General features: G+C 39.8%; 1 protein-coding gene across 1 annotated transcript in view; it reads right to left on the reverse strand.

Annotated features, from left to right (window-relative positions):
* Nucleotides 1-877: 877 nt before the first annotated feature.
* The window catches only part of SCAI (suppressor of cancer cell invasion), a 42,683-nt gene continuing 19,600 nt past the window's right edge, over nt 878-23,960 (reverse strand). Inside the window, exons 3-17 of the mRNA XM_066980625.1 lie at nt 23,793-23,888; nt 23,076-23,162; nt 22,391-22,489; nt 20,978-21,074; nt 19,482-19,580; nt 18,558-18,710; nt 17,630-17,731; nt 16,805-16,906; nt 16,109-16,187; nt 13,940-14,039; nt 13,386-13,467; nt 8,986-9,058; nt 7,491-7,664; nt 7,196-7,296; nt 878-6,103 (exon numbers count right to left, since the gene is read on the reverse strand). Of these exons, the coding sequence (XP_066836726.1) occupies nt 5,954-6,103; nt 7,196-7,296; nt 7,491-7,664; nt 8,986-9,058; nt 13,386-13,467; nt 13,940-14,039; nt 16,109-16,187; nt 16,805-16,906; nt 17,630-17,731; nt 18,558-18,710; nt 19,482-19,580; nt 20,978-21,074; nt 22,391-22,489; nt 23,076-23,162; nt 23,793-23,888 (1,594 nt within the window). The 3' untranslated portion in view covers nt 878-5,953. The remainder of the gene's footprint in view (nt 6,104-7,195; nt 7,297-7,490; nt 7,665-8,985; nt 9,059-13,385; nt 13,468-13,939; nt 14,040-16,108; nt 16,188-16,804; nt 16,907-17,629; nt 17,732-18,557; nt 18,711-19,481; nt 19,581-20,977; nt 21,075-22,390; nt 22,490-23,075; nt 23,163-23,792; nt 23,889-23,960) is intronic.

A 23,960-nucleotide genomic window follows, 5' to 3' on the forward strand; every position in this document is an offset into this window, starting at 1 on the left:
GCCCCGCCCCGCCCGCCACCGCCGCCGGGACCCCGCGGCCGCCGCCGCTCCCCTGGCGACGCCGACCCGGAAGCGCCGCGCGGGCCGGAAGCGCCGCGGGACGCTGCGCACGCGCCGTGGGCGGGCGGCGCCATGGCGGGTCCCGGCCCCTGCCCACAGCCGGCCCCGACCTAGCCCCACGCCCGCCCCCCCCGGCCCCGGCCCCGGCCCCGCTCCCCGCCCGCCCCCGGCGCAGCAGCAGCAGCAGCCGCCTGGTCACGCACAAGCACTTGCCACAGTTTATTGACAGCAAACGCGGCAGAGCAGCGGGGTACAGCGGCGGCGGGGAAGCAGCGCGGCGCGCCTCAGGCGGGGCCCTGGCTGCCCCCTGACGGGGCCCGCGGCCGTACAAACGCGGCTCTCTCCTCCCGCAGCCGCCGAAAGCAAGGGCAGGACAGGCTCTGGTATTACAGATCCCCGGCAAAGAAAGGCTGTTTGCTCCAAAAGAAAAGTTTATTTATATATCTTTATATTTTTAAAGTAAAATATCTGTTTTTTACCAAAATATGATATACAGGCACATGGCTGTGAAATAACTTTAAACCAATTCACTATAAAATTACTTTGCGTAACAAATCATCTGGTTCTCAGAGGCAAAACGCTCCTTTTACCTTCGCGGGCGGACGGGCCCTTTTCCCTCCCCGTTCTGCTTCTGCAGAACCCTGCCCCTCGCCCTGCCATCCGCACCGCCCTGGTCCTGCCTGAGCCTGGGGCTGGGGCACAAGCAACGTCTGCTTTTTAGGCTGCACCATGCAGAATCCTGCTCCTAAGAAACCGGTTACAACTGAGAAGTGATAACAAACACATGCCAAAAGAAATCTGCGAAGTCAAGGGGGCAGATATTCAAACCAGGCTTTTATTCTTGAACAAAGAGCTGCTGTTAGATCTAGAAAGATCTAAATAGCTAAAGAACTCCTTTGGACCAGCAAGTAGCAGTTGAAATCTGCTCTAAACGTGAAACCAGGAGCTTTAAGAGAAGCATCTATGCATGCTTAGGGCAGCTGGCTCATTAACGTAGCAATCAGAATGCAGAGACAGTCCTTGATTTTCCAAAAGATCTGTCAAATTCAGAAATCTCAAACTTAGTCTTTTCTGTCGTGGTAGAGGAATGGTTTGGTGTTAAGGTAAAAAAAAAAAAAGTTAAGTAAAAAAAAGTAGCTTTACTTTCGTTCTTGAATATAAAGCAGACAAATTCGTTTGATGTATTCCTTCCTGGTTCTATTTGTAGACATCTGAATCTTGAAAGCACTTGCAATAGATTTGGTCACAGTAACAAAGTTGCTCTAGAATTCAAAGATACTAGAAAACACAAGAGCCATCTCAGGAACATGTATTTTCTCTACTCCGCAGACTTTTGCCTTGTCCTCTGCACCAGTATCCCTCACGCTGAGGCTGACACCAGGCTCATGTCAGCAAGGTGTACAGAAGAGCTTCCAGCTTCATACGTTAGCTTTTTCCCTTGCTGGTAAGATTCCCTTACTGTTACCATCTGCGGAGCTCCCTCAGTCACAGGAACTGCAGCAGCCATCACAGATCAGCTGCCGACTCCGAAGCAGCCTCTGGGCCTGGAATGGGCAGGACTAAACGAGGACTGTGCCACTGCCATCATTAGTGATCTGTAGTAAGAACATCTACTGAAGAATCTAACATAGCTAAAGATCTTACAAAAGAAGCCTCAAGAGAGGGAAAAAAAAAAAAAAAAAGTTGTTCAGACAGATTCCAAGCTTTTTTTTTTTTTTTTTTTTTTTTTTAGCTTTCAGGAAAAAGCAGATTTCAGGCATAGCATGGAGTTACAGCGCAAGGAAGAAGGCAAAGCAGGGGGAGGCACTTCACAACAGCATGCCTGTGGATGAATGATGGAGCAATACTTCCATCCTTAGAAGGGAAGCCTGACCAAAGCTACTCAAGTTGCAGCTTTTGAAGACGATTACCTTAAGTCTAATTCCCTTTCCTCATCTATTTCATATGGTCTTTAAAAGACATCTCTGCACATCTCCCTGTCATGAGAGTTTTAACAAGTCACAACCTTGCAGATACTGTTTTGACAAATTACCCAAACAAAGTCCTGAAACTTTTCAAGAAAGCACTCCAGGCAGCAACTCCAGTTCACACAGCCCACAGAAGCTAGTGCTCCATTTAGCTGTGCATGGAGAAAATGATACATGACATCCCAAGAGTAGTTAAAAACAGAGCTATAAAGATTCATGACCCTCTCTTCCCCTCTCACTGTTATTCTGAGAAGTCAAACGGGAAAAACAGAAGGCAACAACACTAACCTAGATGTCCTAAAGCCAGTTTGAACAGAGGAGTAGGAATAGAGGTGCCTCCTGTGGAAGTAGGATTAATTTGAATGTATCACATGCAGTAAGTAGGGAGCTAGGTAGAAGGAGTCCGACACAGAGACATTCAGTACAGCTCACATTTTCCTCTCTTAGTATATTACATACAAAATTTACCCTTTTAGTTCAGTATTGCTTGGTGGTGACTAGTCTTATTCACTAACATATGCAATATAGTTATATGTGAAGAAAGGGTTAATGAGACAAGAGGGAAGGCATTAGGCCTGAGAAGAAAAGGATCTGTTCTCTTCTCACTTAAAAATGGTTCAGTCTTTCCTTCGCTTCCAGTGAGGACTGCTAGATACACAAACCAATTTTTTTCTTCAGTACATACAAGCATACATAGAGAAGGTACCTACAACCACGGCACACAGCACACAGTAGCACAAGTTTAGAATGACTTAGTAAGTTCAAACAAGACGAGGAGGGAAAATAGCAATATTTTCATCTTGAAAGCAGTCGTTTTGGGCCAGAAGGGAGGGGACTGGCTCAAAATCCAAGATCAGATACTCATCCTATCTACAGCTAGAGCAGACAGAAGGTATCAGCCTTTTTCTTACAAAGTACAATTTTGTACTACTAACACAACAGGAGTAAAATCAATATCTTTGAATACTCTTGTCAGCAGCAAACCTTCTGAAGCAAAGGTCAGGAGGTAAGAAGAGAATGAGGGACCTCCAGAATGAATTTTTGACTTGGACAGTCAACGCTGTTAAGAAGTTCAACTTCTGAACTAATTTCCAAAGCCTTAAATTCTCCTCATGTATTCTAGCTTCTTCATCTTTGCTTTGTTGTTTTTTTTTTTTTTTAAAAAAAAAGCGCATTCTCCTCTGATTAGATCTGTGTTGGTAACAAGCAAACAAAACCTCTTCTCAGGGCTGCACAGTGGATTAGAAGCCTCCCGGATCACAAGCAAGGACTCCTCGCTTCAGCGCAGCTAAAGTGAAAACTCGCAGTCTGCCAAGGCTTCCCCAGTCAGGTAACACGCAACATCCCACAGAGGGTCACCAGCCCACGCTGATGGTCATCACTCCCATGCTTACAGTTAGCATACTATTGTCCAGATACACGGAGCCAAAATGAAAACAGCTTCATCAAAGCAAAAGCTAAAGCAAAACAAAAGCATTTGACTGGAAGGGAGTGAGCTGGGGAAACCTGAATTCCCCTCTCCCGTGCAAGCTGAACACTGCTGGAGGAGGAACAGCAGACGGGGTAACAGATAATGCGTATCTATCCCCTGCTGCTGCATTAAAGGCTTTCACTATTTTCAGCTTCCACATACAATCCCACGATTTAATATCTGGGGACCTCCTACCAGAAGAAAAGGCAGATCATCAGCTTCACAGTTAAGAATCTATGAATCTAATCACTGTCATACATACAGGAGTACTCATTCCCCCTGGCTAACCGAGGCCTCCTGTACCTGAAATCAGATCTGAATTACTTCAAGGACCAAGTGCAAGTCCATGAAAACAGAGAATTACAATGGCAGAAGAACAATAACCTTTACTACAACCACAAATGATCTGGTATACTTTGCGGAATGCACCCAGAATGGCGTATGTGTGTATATATAAATTTTGTATATAGACATTGTACTGTTTCATACTTTTTAATACATATACAAGTACCTATACATATATACATATTTACAATTTACACCAGCCAGTAGATGTATGCGTATTGTACATATACACACAAACGCCTAGAATACACATGCACACACACAAACACACACTCTTTAAAATAAACTCCACATTCCATGTAACAAAGTCCTGCCATAGTCCAAGAAGAGCAGCACCAAGTGATGGTGGGGGCAACATAATAGCTTCAAGACTGCTTAGAACAAACACGTTTTTTCTTTTTTAACACTTGGGAAATTAAAGAACGGGTTGCATCAGCTACAGCCCAGATACAGAGAACCCTCATACAAACTTCAACTCCAACCTACACTCCAGCAATTCTTGCTATTCCATACTGTGCTCTCTCCAGCTGAATGAGGATGTATCAGTGCTGATCTGCTGCCCTGCACTATTCCAGCTGAGTACATCATACCTCGTATGACAGCACTACAAACAGGTCTACTGTAGTATCTATGGCAGTCAGGTACTCACCAATTTTTTTTTTCCCAACAAAAATGGAGGCCTGGCTGGGGTTCAACATTAAAAGAACTGATCAGACTTGTTCTTTCACTTCCTTTCTAGTATATGGAACAGTGAACATTGGCTTATTTAACTAAAATATTTTCATTTCCTTCCTTCTGATCGTGCCTTCACTGTCAGGAGTTGCAAGAGGTGCTCTAGCTTTGCAAAGAAGGAGGTACAGTCCAAATGAGGCAGGCAGTAACTTTTCCCAGCAGCCAGAACAGCCTTCTCCGGCAAGTGCCTTTGCAAAGGCCACTGTACTCCTTAACATACCAAGTCTGAGGGAGCCCATAGTTCTGCCAAACATAACTACAGCCCCCCAGTTTTACTGGTTCAAAGAAAGGACCGAGATGCAATGATGACCACTCAAAACATTAACAGGGCTTTATGGCAACACCCACTTCGATTAACCTGCGAGAGGAGCACCAGCATCTCTCCTTGGGCACTGGGATCCAGCACAGACTAGTCTGATAAACGAGTGACAGGAAGGGATTGTTTGTATTCAGTGCTTTTTGGGGCATTCTTTCAACTCCAACCAGGGACTAACTAGTAACACTGTGGGAGCCTCGCATTTCACCCACACAAAGAAAATAGGGTAACACACCTGCTGAAAATTTAAAGATTTCTGTCTAGTATCTCAAAATGAAGAATGCCCTCTCCTAGAAAATCATGGCAGCAATACAAGTGGCAGGATGACCCTTATTACATTGAGAAGGGGGCTAGCTTTCTTAGTTTCTAATTTATTAACCTGCTAACCACCTACCCAGCCAGGCAGAGTGGAAATTGTGTTCTTGGTCAGCAGTACAAATTTATATATAAATTGCTGTGTCGAATTTAAAGGGAGCATTAATTTCTTTACAACTTCATTTCAAACCTGCTGCCTCCAAATACAACTTAATCTTCCACAGTTTTGTCTACTTACTCGCCTAAGACTGAAAAAATATATTTGTTATGAAGGACTCTGTGTTATTGCTATTGTTGGTTTGCACTGTGTTGTTCCACCTTTACCATTTCAAATCCAGACTCTTTGGGGATAAAATATTGTGGTTTTTTTCCCTATTGATTTTTTCCAATTTCTTAAAATTTGTATAAAAATAAAGAATTTCCACAAATGTGGGCTAAAGGTAACCAATAATACGTATATGCTTAGGATCAGCTGTTGGAAATGTGGTTGATATCCACAAGACCACAAATAAACCTCTAGTGATTCTTTAGTTTAACATTTACAAGACAAGAAAACTTCTGCTTATAAAATTGACCCCATACAGAATGGAACAGCTAACCTAACAGCTGTTTATTGTTACTTTTTAAAATAATGGTCCTAAGTTTAAAAATAAAATCAAGTACTTCCTTTTATGATTTTCACATTAGAAAACTGCACCATTCAAAATCTGTGGCCAGGGAAACCCCTTTGCAGTAAGACAGTTTCTTTTAATAGTCGTCGAGAGTGTTTTCCATGAAAACATTTCTAACATCCAGTATGGAAGCCAGCTCCAAAATGTGCTTTTGGAGGTGAGGGTTCTCCACCGTTTCATCTCTTGGCAGCTGAGGATAAGATTCTGGATAATTTCGTGTTTCCTGCTAGATGACAGTGAAAACAAAGAGAATCAGACATTCATTTATTTTTACAGCCTTTCAGAAGAAGATTGCAAAAGGCCAGTTTCACGTAAGAGATACCCTAATCTGTTTAGCATGCCACAGAGAGAAAAGATTCTAGCAGAAATAAAGCCACTTTCAGTTTTCTTTTCCTTTTGACTCAGAGATGGTTGTAGCGGCAATACAAATGCCCATTCATCTAAGATGGTTATTCATGTTCAAAGAAGCTTTGCAAATAGAATAATAATTGAAAAAGGCTTGACATATACTTACCTACTAGGCTGGAGTTCATTTCTTGAAATTGTAGACATCTAAGCATCTCCACTGGGAGATTCATCTCATCCTAAAACAAATATCTAAGACACGGGGGGCGAATCCATCCCCGCTCAGAGATAACCTACTTTTCCCCGATACCAAGGAAGCCAAGGTAGATTAACTTAGGTTTGGAAAGCTACTAGATGTCTGCAGTTAGACGAGAAGAATACTGCACCTTTCTGTGTTTTGACTTTTGTTTTTTTTCCTCTAATGTTTAAAACGGAGCAGGCAGTTTATATGCCAACAATTATAAATAGAAAATGATGTAGATCCAGAAGTAGGACTTCACTGTTGGCACAGCACTAACCAACAGGGAGGGAAGATATCATCTTCCTGTTTAGTTTACTCAAACTTCAAACACCTTTCAAACTCTATTTGTGCTATTGCATTCCAGCAGTAAAGTTCCACTACTCCCCACTTCCTCTTATTCTCTCGTTTTACAGCTTTTTAGTTGCATAGAAATAATAACCTTGACTTATTAAGAGGAATTTTTCTACCAGACAAGGCTGTTTAGAGTGACATAAGTGAATCAGAAGGTGTCTGCTACTTATGTAGAAAAATAAGACTGAAGCAAGTCAAAGGCTTCATGCCTTTGGAGAGGTACAGAGGTACAAATTCAATACAAGCTGAAGTCATTAGCACGTGAGAATCAGCTGTCTTTCCGAACTCACAGTGATATGCTTAGCCATAAGACCCTTCCAACCTGCAGTTCTATATGCACTCAATTGTTGCTCTCACAAAGGGACAGAAATCCCTGCATACCCGGAAAATTTTGTGCATCCTCATAGTAGCCGAGCAGAAAATAAATCTTGTTAGAAGCAAACGAAGAAATTCATCCCCAAAAAACTGAAGAAAGGACTGATCTGTAAAGGAAGGCAACAAAGAAAACTCAATTTAGAAAGGCTTTAAAAACAAGAAAAGACCTGGAGGAAACCACCACAAATACTTGTGCATTCACTTTATTCACTGTTCTGTCCCTTGGAAAGGCTGGGCAAGAACAACCAGCATCTCCTCAAGCAGCAGAGTAAGTCTTAGTTGTACATCTGTAGGCACATACCTATGGAGCGGGAGTGGGTCAGCAGCTGGGCAATATCTCGATTGATTTTTCTAAGGTAGTCTTGACACTTCTCCCACAAACCTCTGCGCATGCTTGATAATCCAGAGACAAATAGGAATGCCATTAAAGGATTGTTCAGAAAGAGTGTGAAGAGGCTACCCCGCTGAGACTGATCTAAAAATCAATAGACAAAGAGATACATTTGGCACATGAAACAGAAAAGAGGTCCCTGCCACAGAATAGAGTCACTCACCCGCTAAATTCTCTAACAGCAGAACTACTCGTTTATGTTAGCTACGTATATTCTGCTTTTGTGGAAGATCTGTTCTCAAGGTGATGCACAAAACTAGCAATAAAGCCTCACTGGAGATGTGCATTAACACCAAGAAAAATGAGATTCTCCCATGAACTGTAGGAAGCCTGTGTCATCATTTTGTGCACACAACTTGAACACAGAAGTTGTAAACAACTGATAGAAGATACTGATTATAAACCCTGAGAGGAATTTAGTTAAACATGGACATTCCTATTCCACTCCCAGAACCAGACAGCTGAACCTATACAACATCTCAAAAGTCTACACAGTTGCGCTTTTATTGGGCATCGCAATATCTTAAAGTCCATTTATTTCATGCAGCTCAACATAATATGCAGGGGTCCAAGCTTCAGCTCAATAAGCTAAGAAGTCTCTGCATGGCGCTCTAGTGCAGTGTGCCACATCTGCAGGACTGCTGCAAGACATTCCTGACTGGTCAGTGAACACCATATAAGCATCTGGTATTTGAAAAAGAATTAAGCTCTGTTTTTCAGAGTTTGTTTAAACGGGATTCATCATTACAGTATTTACTTTCTACTCAAGTTTCAGCTAAGTAACAGGACTAGTTCTAAAAGAAATGAGAAGCTTCTATTTCTCGTACATTTGATCATGATACTTGCTTAACACCTCTCTACGTGGCTTGAGCTAGATCTTCGTACCTGTCTTTGTGACAAAGATTATAATGTTTTGTTGCCCGTTCCTACTACAAACCCACCTTCTCAGGCCATACAAATCCAAGCTTTCCTAAACTTACCCTCCAAAATCAGAACCAGCTCTGAGAAGCTTTTGCTCTACATATAGTATTTAAAAGCTGATAACTTAACTGACTCTGCTGACTTTCTGGTACTAGTAAAACTACCCGAAGTACTACTAATAACAATGATAAATAAACAGTAATACAATAATTAGAATCCCAACACTGAGCAGGCAATATTCTGAGTCTTCGTGTAGGAGCAACTTTGCCTTTTAGCACTTATTGAAGCTGTCTGTTGTTAGAGTAAGTTATTTGCCATAAACTTTATGTCAATTCTATCATACTACTTTAAGAATGTTAACCTGATTTAGGGAATACATAATGATAAAAAGATATCTTTTCCTGAAGAATCTACACTACATATGTTTGAGATGGACAAATGACGCAACCGTAACTTGTTAGGAAATGCAATGTACTACACATACCTTGTAATGCTTTTGGATATGCTGTTGGAGAAAGCAAGCACACCAATGGTTGTCCAAATAAGTTTGTGAAATTCTGTAACAGATAAGAATTTTGAAGTATTGATTGTCACTCTGCTTGCTTTTGAATTTTTAACAGGTTAAGGGTACAAAGACTATTCATGACAGAGAACGCGCTAACACCTGTCACACAGTTAAGCATTGACAGTAAGGCTGACAAATTGACTTACTCCTAGAACACAGCACAGAAGGAATATAACCCATTACATATTTAAGGATGTTTAATTCTCTCATTTCACTGTTATCGATAGCAGACACCGATTTCATAGAAATACGGCTTTCAGTAGTAACATATTACTTGAAAAAATAAACAAACAAAAACCCAACCACCTTCTGCAATAAAAATGAAAGCCAATGGTTTTCAGGTCAAAACAGATCTACTGTCTTTCCTCAATACCAACTGAACTATCCAGTCAAAGTGATTTCTTTACACTTTTCTTTCTGATGAAACAGTAGAGACCAATGGAGAAAAGTTTTAAAATACATTTGCTTTAAAACAAGTGGGTCATGACCTTAACATCTGCTATACTGAAGTCGTATTGTAAAATAACCATTTCCTGGACCAGCATCTTAAATATTGCACAAGCGTCCTGTGGCACAGAAATTTCTCCAGAAACCTCAAAAGAAGCGTGTCTAGTTTCACCAACAGTTACCTGGTAATAGTCCTACTATGTATCTAAGAAGTATGTTCATTGGTAATAATGATTACTAAGGAAAAAAAAAAAACATTTTTCATTTAAACAACCTCCCTGCATCACCTCTCATATCTCTTGTCAACAGCAGCTTTCTTAAAACTGAAGGAGTTTAAAACTCCAGGAGGAGTCACTCAACATTGCCAGTTTGAACTGAATAGGCACTGGCAGGTCACACATTCTCAAGCAACATACATGCTTAGGATTCATGAACAGATTCACATGTTGAATTCAATCTTGTATCATGCAGCTAGAGACCAAAGTAGACTTCCCATACACTCCCTCAGTAAAAATAACAATGCTATTAAATGCTGCCTACAGCAAAATCAAGGGTCATTCATATATCTCAAAAAGGCTATTATTCATTGACAACATCTGAGAACATTTTGGACTCTAAATGTCCCATAAGAGGCTAAGTCAACAAAACAACTACATCCTACAAAGAGGAGAAACTACTCGGTTTACCCTAACTCACAACTCTCTGGAAGATGATTGCTTATATCCAGTCGCTACATCTAAACTGTAGATCCAGGAGAATAAGACTCTCAAGCTCCCAGGTACCTGTTCCAGGTCTTGCCCGGACACAACTGCCTAACCACAGCCCAAGCAAACGCCAGGATTCACTCTCCACCACCTTAGCCCCTGACTTCAACAGAAAAGAGTTGTGTGCACACATGCAACAAAGGAAAAGGAGCAGGTTACAGCCATGATTTAGAGAGTAGGACCACAACGTAAACAGGAAAGAAATAGCCCTGTAGGGTAGATGTTAACAGCAGTTCTGGGTAAGGAACAACCTACCCTTCAGTGCACGGACAACTCAAAAAAGGTGTTTTTTTTGGTTCAAAATTGACTCTTTTTTGACTTCAGTATTCAAGTTTTCCAAAAGAAGCACTGCGGCTTTTAAAAATACATTTCACATCTCACAAACATCTCTTTCCAAAAAAGAGCTACCTGTCAACACCAAAAAGATCATTTCACAAGTAAGTTTTACTGAGTATTATATCACATCACCAACAAAGACTTTGCATTCTTACTGGCTGGAGCAGTACTCTTTAAGCCTTTGGATTTGATCATAATCTTAGACAACCACAGCTACAAGAACATACTGAATTTAAAATATTATTTCATCCACAAACACAGTGGTAACCTTCAAAAGCACGGCCATCTATATTTAAATGGAGGTTTAAAAAAACATTCAAAGCTTTACGTAGATATGCTTGATTTGCAGTTCTCTTCCACTTTCAGCTAAATATATAGGGGAGGAAGCTATTCAAGTGAGTGCCGCTGATTTGGCAAACTGGCGAATCACTTCCTGGCAAGACTGACTCTCAGTCATCACCATTTAAACCTTCAAGAAAGACAGTGAGAATGAGAATGCGCGCAGAAGATCAGAAATGGGTTTAGAAAAAGATGTGCGAGCAGTTGCTGATACTGCCGGTATTGCTAGCAGTGACATTTAAATGTCAGGATAGCTGCTGTCCTATCAGAAAAGATCAGAGCAGCCATGTGGAAAAAAAGTCAGTACACTGACTTCAACTTTTCACACAATTGCACAGAACCTCTTTGTTTGTGCCAGTGCTTGAGTCTACAAAGCATCTCGTAACACACCCAGAGGGTATTTGCAGGACAACACTATGGGTATATTCTGGCTATGTGAAACCAAGCATGTAAACACATGCAGAACAACAGACGGGAATTTACAAAGGCTAGGAAGTACTGAGATCAAGAACTCTGTCACTGACCTTCAGTTGAAAACAAAACAAAAACCCTATACCCATTCCCACATACTCACCTGCCTAGGTGCAATTGCAATCGACTGTGAAGGTGAGTGCAAGTTCTTAAATGATAAATATATATATATATTTTAAATAGAGGACCATGCTTTTTTTTTTTTTTTTTCATTCTGTTCTTAGATTCCTCACAATTATACCCACACCATTCGCATTTCTGTGCTCCTTAATAAAGACAGGAACTACAGGACCTCTCTTACACCAGCTGTTCTGTGTGCTTAACAGACAGAGCACTGGGGTATTTTACACCACTGATGGTCAGTTCACTGCAGAACAAGGTAAAAAAATTGGAGACTTACGTTTTTACACACTGTGTGCCCACAAAAAAAACCAAAAACACCAAAAAAAAACCCTGCAATCTGAAGATAATTCAATTATCAACTTAAAATTTAGTACAAAAAGTGAATTCTACTGAAAAAAACCTTGGCAGTTATACTCAAAACAGGTACAAATCTGCATGTGGGAATCCATGACCCCAAAAAGACCCTTTGCTCTAAGCTATCCACAGAAGCCAGCTATGTCTAGAGCTGTATTGGAACTAAGGATCTCCAGAAATCCCTTACTCTCTCTTCCAGAGATGATCCACTTGACCACTTTCAGCAAATCTAGTAGAAAGGGGGAGAAAGAAGTCCATACCCAAGCTGCTCTTTTTCCCCTGAAACAAACCCAAACTCCCCTGTTGTTATACCAGAATCAATGTCAAGAAAGAGCAAAGGAAAATAAATCCCTACCAAATCCTCATTTTCTCTGAAAGACAAGGAAACCATTCTAAAATAGAGAAGGGAATTTAACAAAAAGCAGATTTGTGTTGATATCTAGTGCAGCGAAGTTAAATGCAATAGTGGTTAAAAAGCCCTTTGAAATGCATTACAATACAACAAGCAGAAAAACCTACAGAGAGGGCCAGATCATTTTTAAAACTATTGGGTAAAAATTCTATGATACAATACTGGACGACTCTGAATTATACTGATCACTAATTTAGTAACTCGTTAGCCAACACATGCCTTTAAAACAAATGACACAGACTATGGATACTGAACAAAGAACGAGTTCATCTGGCCACTAGACGTCCCTATTCCTCTTCAGAAAAGCAGCTGCGAATGTTCACTTTTCTCACTGCAAATAATGGAGCTATAAAAAAGGAAGACATAAGGAAGTGGCACTTTCCCCAGATACAGCATATTCTTAATATCCCATTCAGGAATTAAATAATTGTCATAATGCTATCCAGATGCAACTGGCAACTGAGATTGAAAATGCCTGCTTCTTTATTACCCGAACTGCAGATTCCCAAAGGTGATTTGGCATGGAGTAATTCTACTTTAAGTCGATAGCCCCCTAGAAGGAGACTCATTGTCCAAGCATATACCACTCTACAGTAACACTGGATGCTAATTTGAGTCTTGTTATTTCCTTGGTTGAGACACTTTTCAGACACAGACACCCCGTGTTTTAAAAGATCAGGCTCAATGCTTTGACTCGTTTCTGTTGGTTAAAAGCAACTGAGTGCTGGACGACTGGAAAAAGAAAAAGCAGATTAGTTAGCTCCCTCCCCCATGCACACGCACCAAGATTTGTCTTTGGTATATAACAAAAATAAACCTCCCACCAGAGATCTTGGAAATCTTGAACCTTTTTTCCCTCCAGGAGGATTTATTACTTTCCAATGAGCGGCTGTTCATGTGGTTCTCCTTCTTGTTCCTATTCATAGGATCAGATCCTGACTAGCATGCACAACCTCAAAAGAAAAGAAAGACTGAATACAAAGTGTTTAAAAAAATAGCCCATTAAAAGTGTAAGCTAACTAGGGGTTGACACTGTATCCTACCATGTAAGTAGCTGCCTTCAAGAGCCTTACCTTATAGGCGACGCTATTTGATGAATCCACAATGATAAAGAGAGGCTTTCTTGTGAAAGGGTAGAGATCTCCAGGGTGAAGACTGAAAAGAGAAAGAGATGCTTCACAGAGCACTAGAATCGCTACAAAGCTGTGACAGTGCAGAAGTTTCTCAGATACACAGCTGCCCACGTCCAGATAAAAAGAAAGCAGATTCCTCTTGCCCCGGTCTTCAGGCGCATCCTGAGAAAGTAACTGCAGAATTAATTTGGTATTCTCTGTAATATACCAGACTTGTTATTAGCACCTTCCCAAGAAGAGATGTTTATCTTCTTGCAAACTTATAATCCATTACCTGAAATTTTCCAATAATAAAGAACTTACCTTAAGTCACAGTAATACTTTTCAGTGCTTAAATCATCATTCAGAATTGCATATTCATTTATAATTCTTGAAATTCAAACCAATCTACATTTATAATGTTCTACAATGATGAGTTTGAATTCAAGAGGCTTTGATGTATTTTTCTCTACTAAAAACAAATTCTTCTCAGTTGTCACATTCATGAGACTTACCAGTGCATCTCCTTGTAAGATTGGTTTCGCTTGTGGATAGCATCTCCATTTATAACATCCCGGTTACTATTTGTCAGAACACCACCAAAATCATATGGACCTACACATGGCAAAAAAAAAAAAAAAAAGTTAAAATTAGCAGAGGTAACTCAGCTCTGTTATGGACTTAATGAATATATGAAAGGAAAGAAGCAACCAAAAATCCCAGAGAACTAAGTGAATCTGAACTACTGTAGCTGTAGAGACTTTACTAGCTCAATTGTATGCATTTTTAGTAGTTTCAGCATCTATCATATAGAAGAAAACAACGCAACTTTGTAATTTCTAACTTGCTATTTATCCACAAATATAGCACAAAAGATCCAAATACTGTCTCTCATTATACTACATAGCAAAAAGTTTAAAACCCATTACATGTTTCATACAGGAAAATCAATACCTCTGTTAAATTACTATGTAAGCTAGTATATTCTAGAATCAGAATGTGACCAAAAACTAATGCTAAATCAGTCAAAAACTCTTTTGCCTCTCAGAATGGATATAATATCTGCAGTAAGAAGTCTGCAAAGGGGAAAGGAAAAAGCTCAAAGAATGAATATGCTTTTAATACTTCTAGAAAGGAAAAAACATTTTAACTGGGTTTCAAATCTGCAGAGAAGATTTATTTTTAAGATTTCAAATAAAGAATTCACAGTTTTTAAATGCACGCACCCTGGACATGTGCTCCTACTGCACCCTAAAGAAAGATTCCACTAATCTTATACAGCTGAGCACCTGCCTATCTGTTTGATTTAGTGCAAAGATGAAAGTAATAAAAATACCAAACCCTACAAAAAAAAAGCACTAGAAATACCAAGAAATATTTCTGCCATTGATACAGTTATGAAGCATCATTAACATTAGTAAAAGACAGTATTAGGTTTTCCTAATTCTGTTATGTATTTGCAGAGTTGAAAGACTAGTATTTGGCCACCAAATGCATTTTTTTCAGGCTTGGGTATGTCAGACACCCTTCCATTTTAAGGGAAGCTTTGGGAATAGAAAATTAGGAGCAGAACATACATTAATTTAGTACTGTTACAAATGTTTAATGTGATCTGTCAAACTGCTTACAGGCAATCAACAGAGCAGCTTGCAGCTGCTCTTCCTTTTAATAAGGTAGAACTTTTTGGTCTTTGCAGACTACACTACCTTATTAAAAAATGCAGTTGTAATGAGATTCATTTAATAAAAACTAAAGTCTGACTGTGCAGATTTACAGAAAAAGGAGCCTTGATGGCTCTATGGTAAAGTACTAAGCTGAAATAATACATGCAGTGAAGTGAACGTAATACTGTTAAGAACACAGTTCAGTTAGAAGCCACCACCAAGTCATAGCAAAAAATAAAATGTTAAAAGCATTTAAAAAAAATCACTGCCACAATCGGATGTTGACAGAGATTTTTTTTCCTTTAACATTTTGGGAGCTCAAAAGTCATGCATGAGAATGGACAAGGCATGCATCTTATAAAGGAATGCAAGTCTCAAACAGATGAGGCGTGTACAATATTTAGGATGTTAAAAACATTTTTTTTCCTTAAATTATATAAACAGATCTTTTGACTGTGTTTGCTTCAGCCAACCAGTTTTCAACTTTTAGACTGCAGCTGCATCCAAATATTCTGCTAGATTGCAAAGAATAGGAGGATGAGGTGACGGGAATTGTCAAAAAATCATGAGAAGGGCTTGAATTGTCACATGAACAAACACGCAAATAGAACAATCCCTGCAGATGCTTCAGCCCTTTTACCACCCGTTTCCTGACCATATGTTCTCATGGTACTGGAGATTTGAAAGAATCACAAAGTGCCATTTAGCCATTTTATTAACTTTGCACGGATGCATCAATAGAGACATGTAGTCTTCAAAACTGGTGAAGCTTTTAATACTTCAGATGCATCAAAAACTGTCTATGTCCCCTGAAAAGGTCTCAGGTTAATGAACACTAATTAAAATACATGGAATTAACTACTGTTTGTGCAAAGAAAAGACTATCTGACTAAGTAGACAGGAGAATAAAATTGACTTGTCTTTTAAAAGGAGCTTTGTGACATCTTTCTTGGCCACTTGTCCTGGAACACATAGAGAATTCAAGCCCTGTTCATGACAGGGAGCATTCCTTTATTGTACCTTCACTATCCGAACGACCTGATGGGAACACGCCCGTGGCAGACAAGTAAATCAGCAGTACACTGTTTGCAGGCAGCTCCTGAAATTCAAATAGAGAGAAGAGTAGCAAGGGAGAAAATGCATAAATTTATTATAATACACTACCATCACCTTAGTAAAAATGTCATCATTTAAGATTGCGCTACTTCTGCTTCTAGCTTCCCTTCACTCTATTATTCTTAGGTGTATATACCTCGCCCCACTACATACACCCCTTCAAATAGGTGAGTACATAGACAAAAATGTAAACTGGAGATACATTAACACTTTTTTTTTTTTCCATATTGACATTTAAGCTGACATTAGAGGTTCAAGCAGCAATTAAAAAAAAAAAATGAAAGGATTTTCGGATTCTCAAGATACAGAATGGAAACCAAAAGATCCATGCAGACTAACTCCCAAATAATTCAAGATCCTAAGGGAAATTCTTTGTTTCCAAATATCCCAGGGTCTGCAACATCTGCCTCTTCCCCCTGACCCTTTCAACTTCTCAGCTGGATAACAAGCACAACACATCCAGGTTCCTGTATAGACCTGTAAAAGAAATCTATTTTCCACCTGTCTACAGACTGGGCCAGCCACATGAGGAAGCAGAAACTTTTAATTTCTGCAAAAGGCTGAGCATGCAGGCAGCCAGAAGTGACCACTTTCACAAACCTTAAATGATGCTGCTAAAAACGTATACAGCTGGCTGAAAGTTGGTTTATAAAGTAGATATTTATGGGGGTTTTCCCGCCTGGCTGGTTTCTCTGTTGACTCCTGTTGAAAAAAAAAAAAAAAAAAAAAAAAACAACTTTAAATTTACGAAGCAGCTTCATAAGCCTCTAAATTTGTATTTATTAGAATGCTCACCTTCAACGTATTTTTCATACAAATGCTCTGTCTGTGCAGCATTTCCTACTACATAGTAAAGTATGATGCACAGTACTTGCACCAGAACTTTACATTATCCCTCATTTTATCTACATCTTTCTTATTCTCTAAAGCATAACCCATGAGAAGAATGGAAAAAAAAACACTCCCCATGTCACCTGAATAAATTAAAATCTAGCTGTTTAATTCTGCCTACAGATAAATAATTTTTGTGCTTTCTCTGGAAGGGACATTTAAACTTCCTATGAATTAGCAAGCTGATGAACTTGTGTGGCTGCATGACTGCTAGAGAGAAAACAAAACAATGGGTGAGTGTACATGGACAAGGATAGCCATTACACACCTTCAGAAGTACTCAAACTATACCAGTGTAAACCTTTTGTGAAATGATGCCCAAATATTCACTTCGGATACTTTACCCACCAGTGAAGGTTTCCCCAAGAAAACAACAACAAAAATTGATTACTTGGGTCAAATTCCAGAGGTTTGAACTACCCTTCATAACCTGCATAACCTCTGCACAGGGACAGTACAGAAATATTACACCCTTTTTTTCTTTTAAATCTATTTAAGATCTGTTGTCAGATTTGTCACTGAAATACAACTCACTTGCATTCCAGGTTTGTTCATCTGTGAAGCTAAATTCATTGGTTCCCTTTCAAGTGCTTGTAGCATTCGAAACATATCAATTGTTAATTCACTGAACTTGACCTGCAAAAAGAGTGAAATGGTTTACTCTGCCAGACACAAATTAAACAGTCTCTTTCTTTAGAATTACCCAGATAACAGCTTCAACTGCATCCCAGACAGACTGTTTTCTGTCAGTATCATCTCTGAATCTCTAAAGACCCATTAACATCTTAGAAGAGCTCACAGAGGACAAAGTCTATTTATTAAAGGTCCTCTAGTCCAGTTCACTGTCATGCAGACTCTACTTCACAAGTTAGACTTTTCTGAGGTGTTTACAAATCAAGTGCTGGAACCTGCTATGTACTGTGAATCTAGACAAAATCTGGAAGATACACAAACTGTACTTTAGATACAACTTGCTTACCTGAAAAAAGAGCTCAGAGAAAAGTCATGACGTTTGCACAACTTCATTATCATCATCGTGTAAAACACAAGACCTTGAATATCTTGTGAAAATCCCTTCCTGTTGCAACTGAAGTTGCAACAAGCTGGGGTATATCATATGAAAGCCCGAGTCAAGATTTTTATAGACAGCCTACAGGCTCTTCGTGCTTGAACATTACTAAGACTGATCTGTTATATGAAAAATCATTTGTATCTACTTATTGACATGATGAATAATAAGCAATATGAGGTGAGTACCACAGGTGTAATATCTAAAAAAAACCTGTCTCTTATTTCTGAGAACCTCTTATGTTTGCTGCCACTGCAAACATCACTTCCAAAATATTTCAGTGATCACTTTATTGCAATCTCTAGTTTCTACTGTATGATCCAAAGGGATGTCACAGGAGGAAGGACTTTGTGAGGCCTTGGGCTTGTATCTTTGGAGTTCAATCTCTTTTACCTGGTTGTTGCAGTTCCCAATAATCAGTGCATCTGCAAGAGCAAGCTGTCCCACTATCATTCCCTGCTCTAGCAATGGAGCTCCGGTTTCAGAAAGCCTGTTGGAGGTGATTACAATGGTGTTGTCATCATTTAAAACCATTACAGGGTCTGCCTAAAAAGACAACCAGAATAAATAAGGAATTCAACGGAATGTACAGATTTACAGTTAGAGAGAAGATCGAAGGTCTCGCCACTTACAACAAACCTTTCATAACCGAGGCAGATTTTTAAAATTAATTTGCCATGCAGATGTTTGCATGCAAACCACACAGCAATGCCTTAGCGCTTGGCAAGGAAACAGCTTTTAGAGACTTCAAGCAAATACATGGTACAAGTATTTGAAGGTACAGCAGATAGAAAAAATGTATTCCCTCAAACAACACGAACTCCACTTCCTATACTATAGCTTTTCTACACCTGAGGAACCGAATGTCATCAACAACCGGACAAATTGATGCAGAACAAACTACACATTCCTAAAATACAGAAAAATCGTGCACTATTTTACTGCTTCTTCCCTTCCTAGAAGGAACTAGGAAGGGCGATGAGTCAATCAAAGATAATGCTGCCATCTATTCTGGCAATATTTAAATACATAATCATGCTACACAATGACGTCTTGTACAAAAAGAAGAAAGTAGAACACTGTCTTGTTTGATAGAATAAATACATTTATTTTAACAAACTTCAGAAGTTGGTCACATTACAACTTTGCTACGAGACACTATCAGTTAACTGCCATGATTACATTGTATTTTCCAACGGTTTATGTGTTGCCTGTGTAAAAGGCCAGTACTCCAACAAAGTACACTTTAAAACAGTCGAAACGCCAGCAAAAAAAAACAGTCAACAACTGACAACTAAGAGAGACCGCTATTCTCACCTCAATAAAAGCTGCCACTTCCTGAAGAACCAGGTTCCACTCCACCTGATCTTCAGTATTAAAACGATGAGTGTAGTCTTCAATTTCATCTGACAGCTCCTGATGTAAAAAGTTCAAAGACACAGTTACTTCTTAAACTGAGAACTTAACAGTCAGTAACTTTACAATTTGGTTAGCTGTGCTGGCCTTTAAGAAGGAAAAAAAAAATCATTTTACTTGAGAACATATGTAGCATGCTTGTGACTAACATGCTAGCCAAAGCGTGCTCTTTCAAGAGACAGAATGCCAATGTTGCACTGAGCTTTGGCAATGAAAAGTGTCTTTTCATCAGGTCCCAATGCAAAGAATATCTGGAGTTAAGTGTAACTATCACACTCACATACAGCTACGTCACTGGTTATTACCTGAATCTACGGACACAGAGGACTCAAATTTAAGCTTACAAGCAATTTTAAATACATTGAGAAAGTGAATGGTATGGCTTTTTTAGCTGCTACTGCTAGTTCAAGTAAGCTTAGACAAAAAGACAGTAATGCAACCTACACAAAACTGTCAATGCCAGGAGTTGCTTGCATAAGGTTGTTAGAGCGGTTTGGGAAACATATGCTGTCAGGAGAAGCATACTGATCCTTCGGTGTAGTTAAAGGGTACCTCCCAATCTCAGTTGTAACTATCAGAATATTTTACTTGGTGTTCAAACAATACTGTCAAATCATTGGAACATTAAGTGTCATTATTAAATGTCAGACTCACAGAGGATATTCATTGTGTTGGATGTCAGATATACCACAAAGGCAATGATCAACATTGGTCAGTACTTTATTCATTGTACCTAAAGACTTGAGTTTATATGCAGTCAGTACTTTACTCCCACAGCAGAGGCATATGCAGACTCAGCCTCTCCAATTTCATAGTAATATTTATATCCTTTAGCAAGGTTTTATTTTGATGGGTCTCTGGAAGGTGCAAAATATATTCAGGATGTGTCCTAGACATGGGACAGAGTGACAGCAGTTTGGAAAGAAGAAAAAATAAGCCCAATATCAATCTAGGAGATACTGGCTTTCACAGCAATACAGTGTCATAAAGACTTTCTGGGGAAGATTTCAGCAATGTCTTAAATGAAGTATAAGAATGAAGATGTACTCAGAGCTACCGGATGATTCCCACACTTTCAGATTACTAACATGCATTTTACAGTTTATTCCCAGTAACTATATCAATTTGTAATTTTTTTCTCTAGCCAAATGTTCACATCATACTGACATCTTTCCACAGATCAATCCACGTTATTCCTTCCTTTTGTGGCATCCAACAGCACAATCAAATTAAATTTAAAAAAATGAAAAGCTATGTTGTAGCAGCAGCAAACATCATAGATCTAATGAATCATATTTCAGATGAAATAGACTAAATTATAGATTCCTTAATTAGGAGAAAAGCCTTTAATAAACAGCAGCCTCCCACCCATCACCTTTATCATCATTTTAACATACCTTTACAAGGTCCTTTACAACATCCATTTTGTTGAGCAAGAGACAAACCACTATAAACCTTGCATAGTAACGCAGCTTCTTAACCACTAATTCAGGCCTGAACACAACAAGAACACCACAGTCAAATTTGAGATTGAAATACAATATAGATAGGCAACTATGGAGCCACGGTAAGGGAGAGGAGGAGGTTAAGATCAGAAAGAGATCAAACACACTGCAAATTAGGAATTCTAACTGAATTCGTGTAGACATCAACAGGTATCTGGCTCAGTTTATTTAAATTGAATACAGATACAAAACCCAGAAAACCCCTTTCCTCACAGGCTCCTTACATGAGAAGAGGCATGGGAATCAGTTATAATAGCTGTCTTTAAGCCTTTTGACAGTTCATGGGCAGTATCTGACCCCATTGCATCAGATGATTATCACAGCTGGCTCAGAGTTCACCCACCTGGGACAACTTAAGAGACCTGCAAGTCAGCATACCCTGTAATTACTTAACCACTTCTAAAATTGCCTGACAGCATCTAGAAACATGCTTGCTCAGTCCTATCTTGTCTGGAACTGCTCAAGCACTCAGACTGAAATTGAGAGATTTTTTAAGAGAGAAGATAATAGGAGCAACAGACACCAGAGCAGAGCAACTTTCATCTTTTTGTGGCACGTAGGTACATTTAGAAATCTGCAAGACTACAGAAGTGCAAAGAAGTCCAGAGATCCTTGAATACTTTGCAGGAAAGTCCCTAACTAAACCTTCTGCATTATCTTGATGACTTCAGATAATTTCTTCTTTACCTTTAATTTGATAATGGAACCCAGGTTTACTCTCGAGAACATATTATCAGGATCCACAATTGAGTTTTCTAGCTATTCTTATTTATACCTATGTTCTTGGCAGTCAGTCAGTCTTGGCACTGCCACAACACATCCCTCTTTTGAGTACACCTTCAAGACACTATACCGACAAAGGAAGATGTTATGCCTTCTTAAGCTCTTGGACCTTGTCCCAGTTAGTTACAGAGGGCTGTTGTACAGCAGTACCAAATGATGCTCCCTCAAAATGCCTGATTAGAAACAAACAGTTCCTCTGCTCCAGCCCAACTGATTTATCTCCCAGGTGCAGCATACTAGGTCCTAGCACTGCCACTGTGCAGGACTCAAAATGACAAAAACCTTTGGGCTAACAGCTTTCTAGCCAGGACTACACAATAGAATATTCTTCCAGTCATCCTGAAAAGCTCTTATTTATCCTGAGGTTTTTAATCACTGCAAAAGGGTTGAAAGAAACTTCCTCCAAAAACATTGATTTCATCTCAGTTTTGATCCTACAGTCCATAATTATTTGCTACTTTCATACATCGTTCTAGCCTTGGGGAAGAAAAGAAAAAAAGGAGTGCATGCATTCAGACATACCTGTCTTCTTTGTTGACTTGGGAATAGTATGACCTCTGCCTAATTGCCGAATAGAAGGAGAAAGCTTCATTGAGATAGCTGGTTTCTGAAGTGCGCAAGCTGTAGAGGAAGAATCAGATTAGCTCACTGCTTCAGATGAAAATCCATGCCAGACCCTCCCTTCCTGCCCCCTCAACCATCTTGTGCATCAATGGCAAAACTCCCTCCTCAAGTAACATTGTATGAAAGCCAGACTCTCATTCTTTGTGCATGCTGGGAATACAGATTTCAGAGCTTGGATTCCATTTCTGAAAACAATCAAATCTGCCTATCTTGTGCCCACATGTACAGGTGACAGGTTAATTCATGTTTAAAGGAACATTAAGCTCCCAAACTTGTAAATCACACTTTTGCACAAGAGTCAAATGTAGCGCACATGGAAGACTTAAAGACACTTCTGAGGGAGGAGACAACTCCTTAGGCAGTATCAGTGTGACTCTCGCAATATCACATCAGGCTCACAGGTGCCTTTCTCTGCAGCACCCCCATGCAGTCCCAAGTGTGTTCTCATTCACAAACAGACATCACAACTCAACTGGCATTCATTTCTACCTCAGCAGGCTCCTGACTGAGCATCCAGATAACTGGCGTGAAACTGCCACTAACTCTGCATTTCCCTACCGAATCCTTTTCTGTGCTTACTTACTAATAATGGTAATAGAGCTGCCCAATCTTGGAAGCAATTTCCCCAATTTGCCACCGCTTCAACCCATACCGATTGTCCAATACTTGTCTATTTCGCAAGAGAGAAAAGAGAGATTAAAAGGCATTCCAGAATTTCTCAGAACATCACACCAGACAAGACAAAGAGCCATTGTAGGGCCAAATTCAGCTTTCATTCCTGGTGTGGCATTCCCAGTAGCAGTCCCTCACAGAGCCAACAGCACTGCATACACACACCAGAACAGGGACCATTTATGTTGCAAAAACTTGCAAGAGCTAGACATAAGTATGTTGCACAAAATACACAAAAAGGTCACCACTTCCCAGGAGAACACTCAACAACACAGCCAACATAAGGTGTGAAAGATCGGAGCCCACACTGCAGCAAGGCGCTTCACACCATTCCAGATGGGTTCTGCACCGCAGAAGCCATCATCTCAGCTTCTCCTTGGCAATATATTAAAGCAACATGCATTCAAGTAGAGCAAAAGGTTTTGTTCAAAAATAAAATAAAACGAAAACTCTGTAACATTTTAATTCATTAGACTGTGAGCACTCCAGGAAGTGACTGTTCCCTCCCTTCATGCTTGAATAACAGTGAAATCACAGTCTAAACTGGGGCCCCTAGGCATACCGTAATACCAGAGATTAAAGTTGCCTTTAAATCCATAGAAAACGGTTGTCTACAACATTCCCTTACCGATGTTGCTGTTGGAATTTCCAGAGTTTGGTGTAAACATCGAACGTTCGCCCGAAATAGGATTGCCACTGCTTTTGCCCATACTGAGGTAAATCCCTGCAACAGACAAGCGACAAACACAGAGTTACTGAGTAGATTCCAGTCAACCCAGCATGATGGCAGCGTATT

The sequence above is a fragment of the Anser cygnoides genome, chromosome 20, assembly GCF_040182565.1.
Source record: "Anser cygnoides isolate HZ-2024a breed goose chromosome 20, Taihu_goose_T2T_genome, whole genome shotgun sequence".
Taxonomy (NCBI): domain Eukaryota; kingdom Metazoa; phylum Chordata; class Aves; order Anseriformes; family Anatidae; genus Anser; species Anser cygnoides.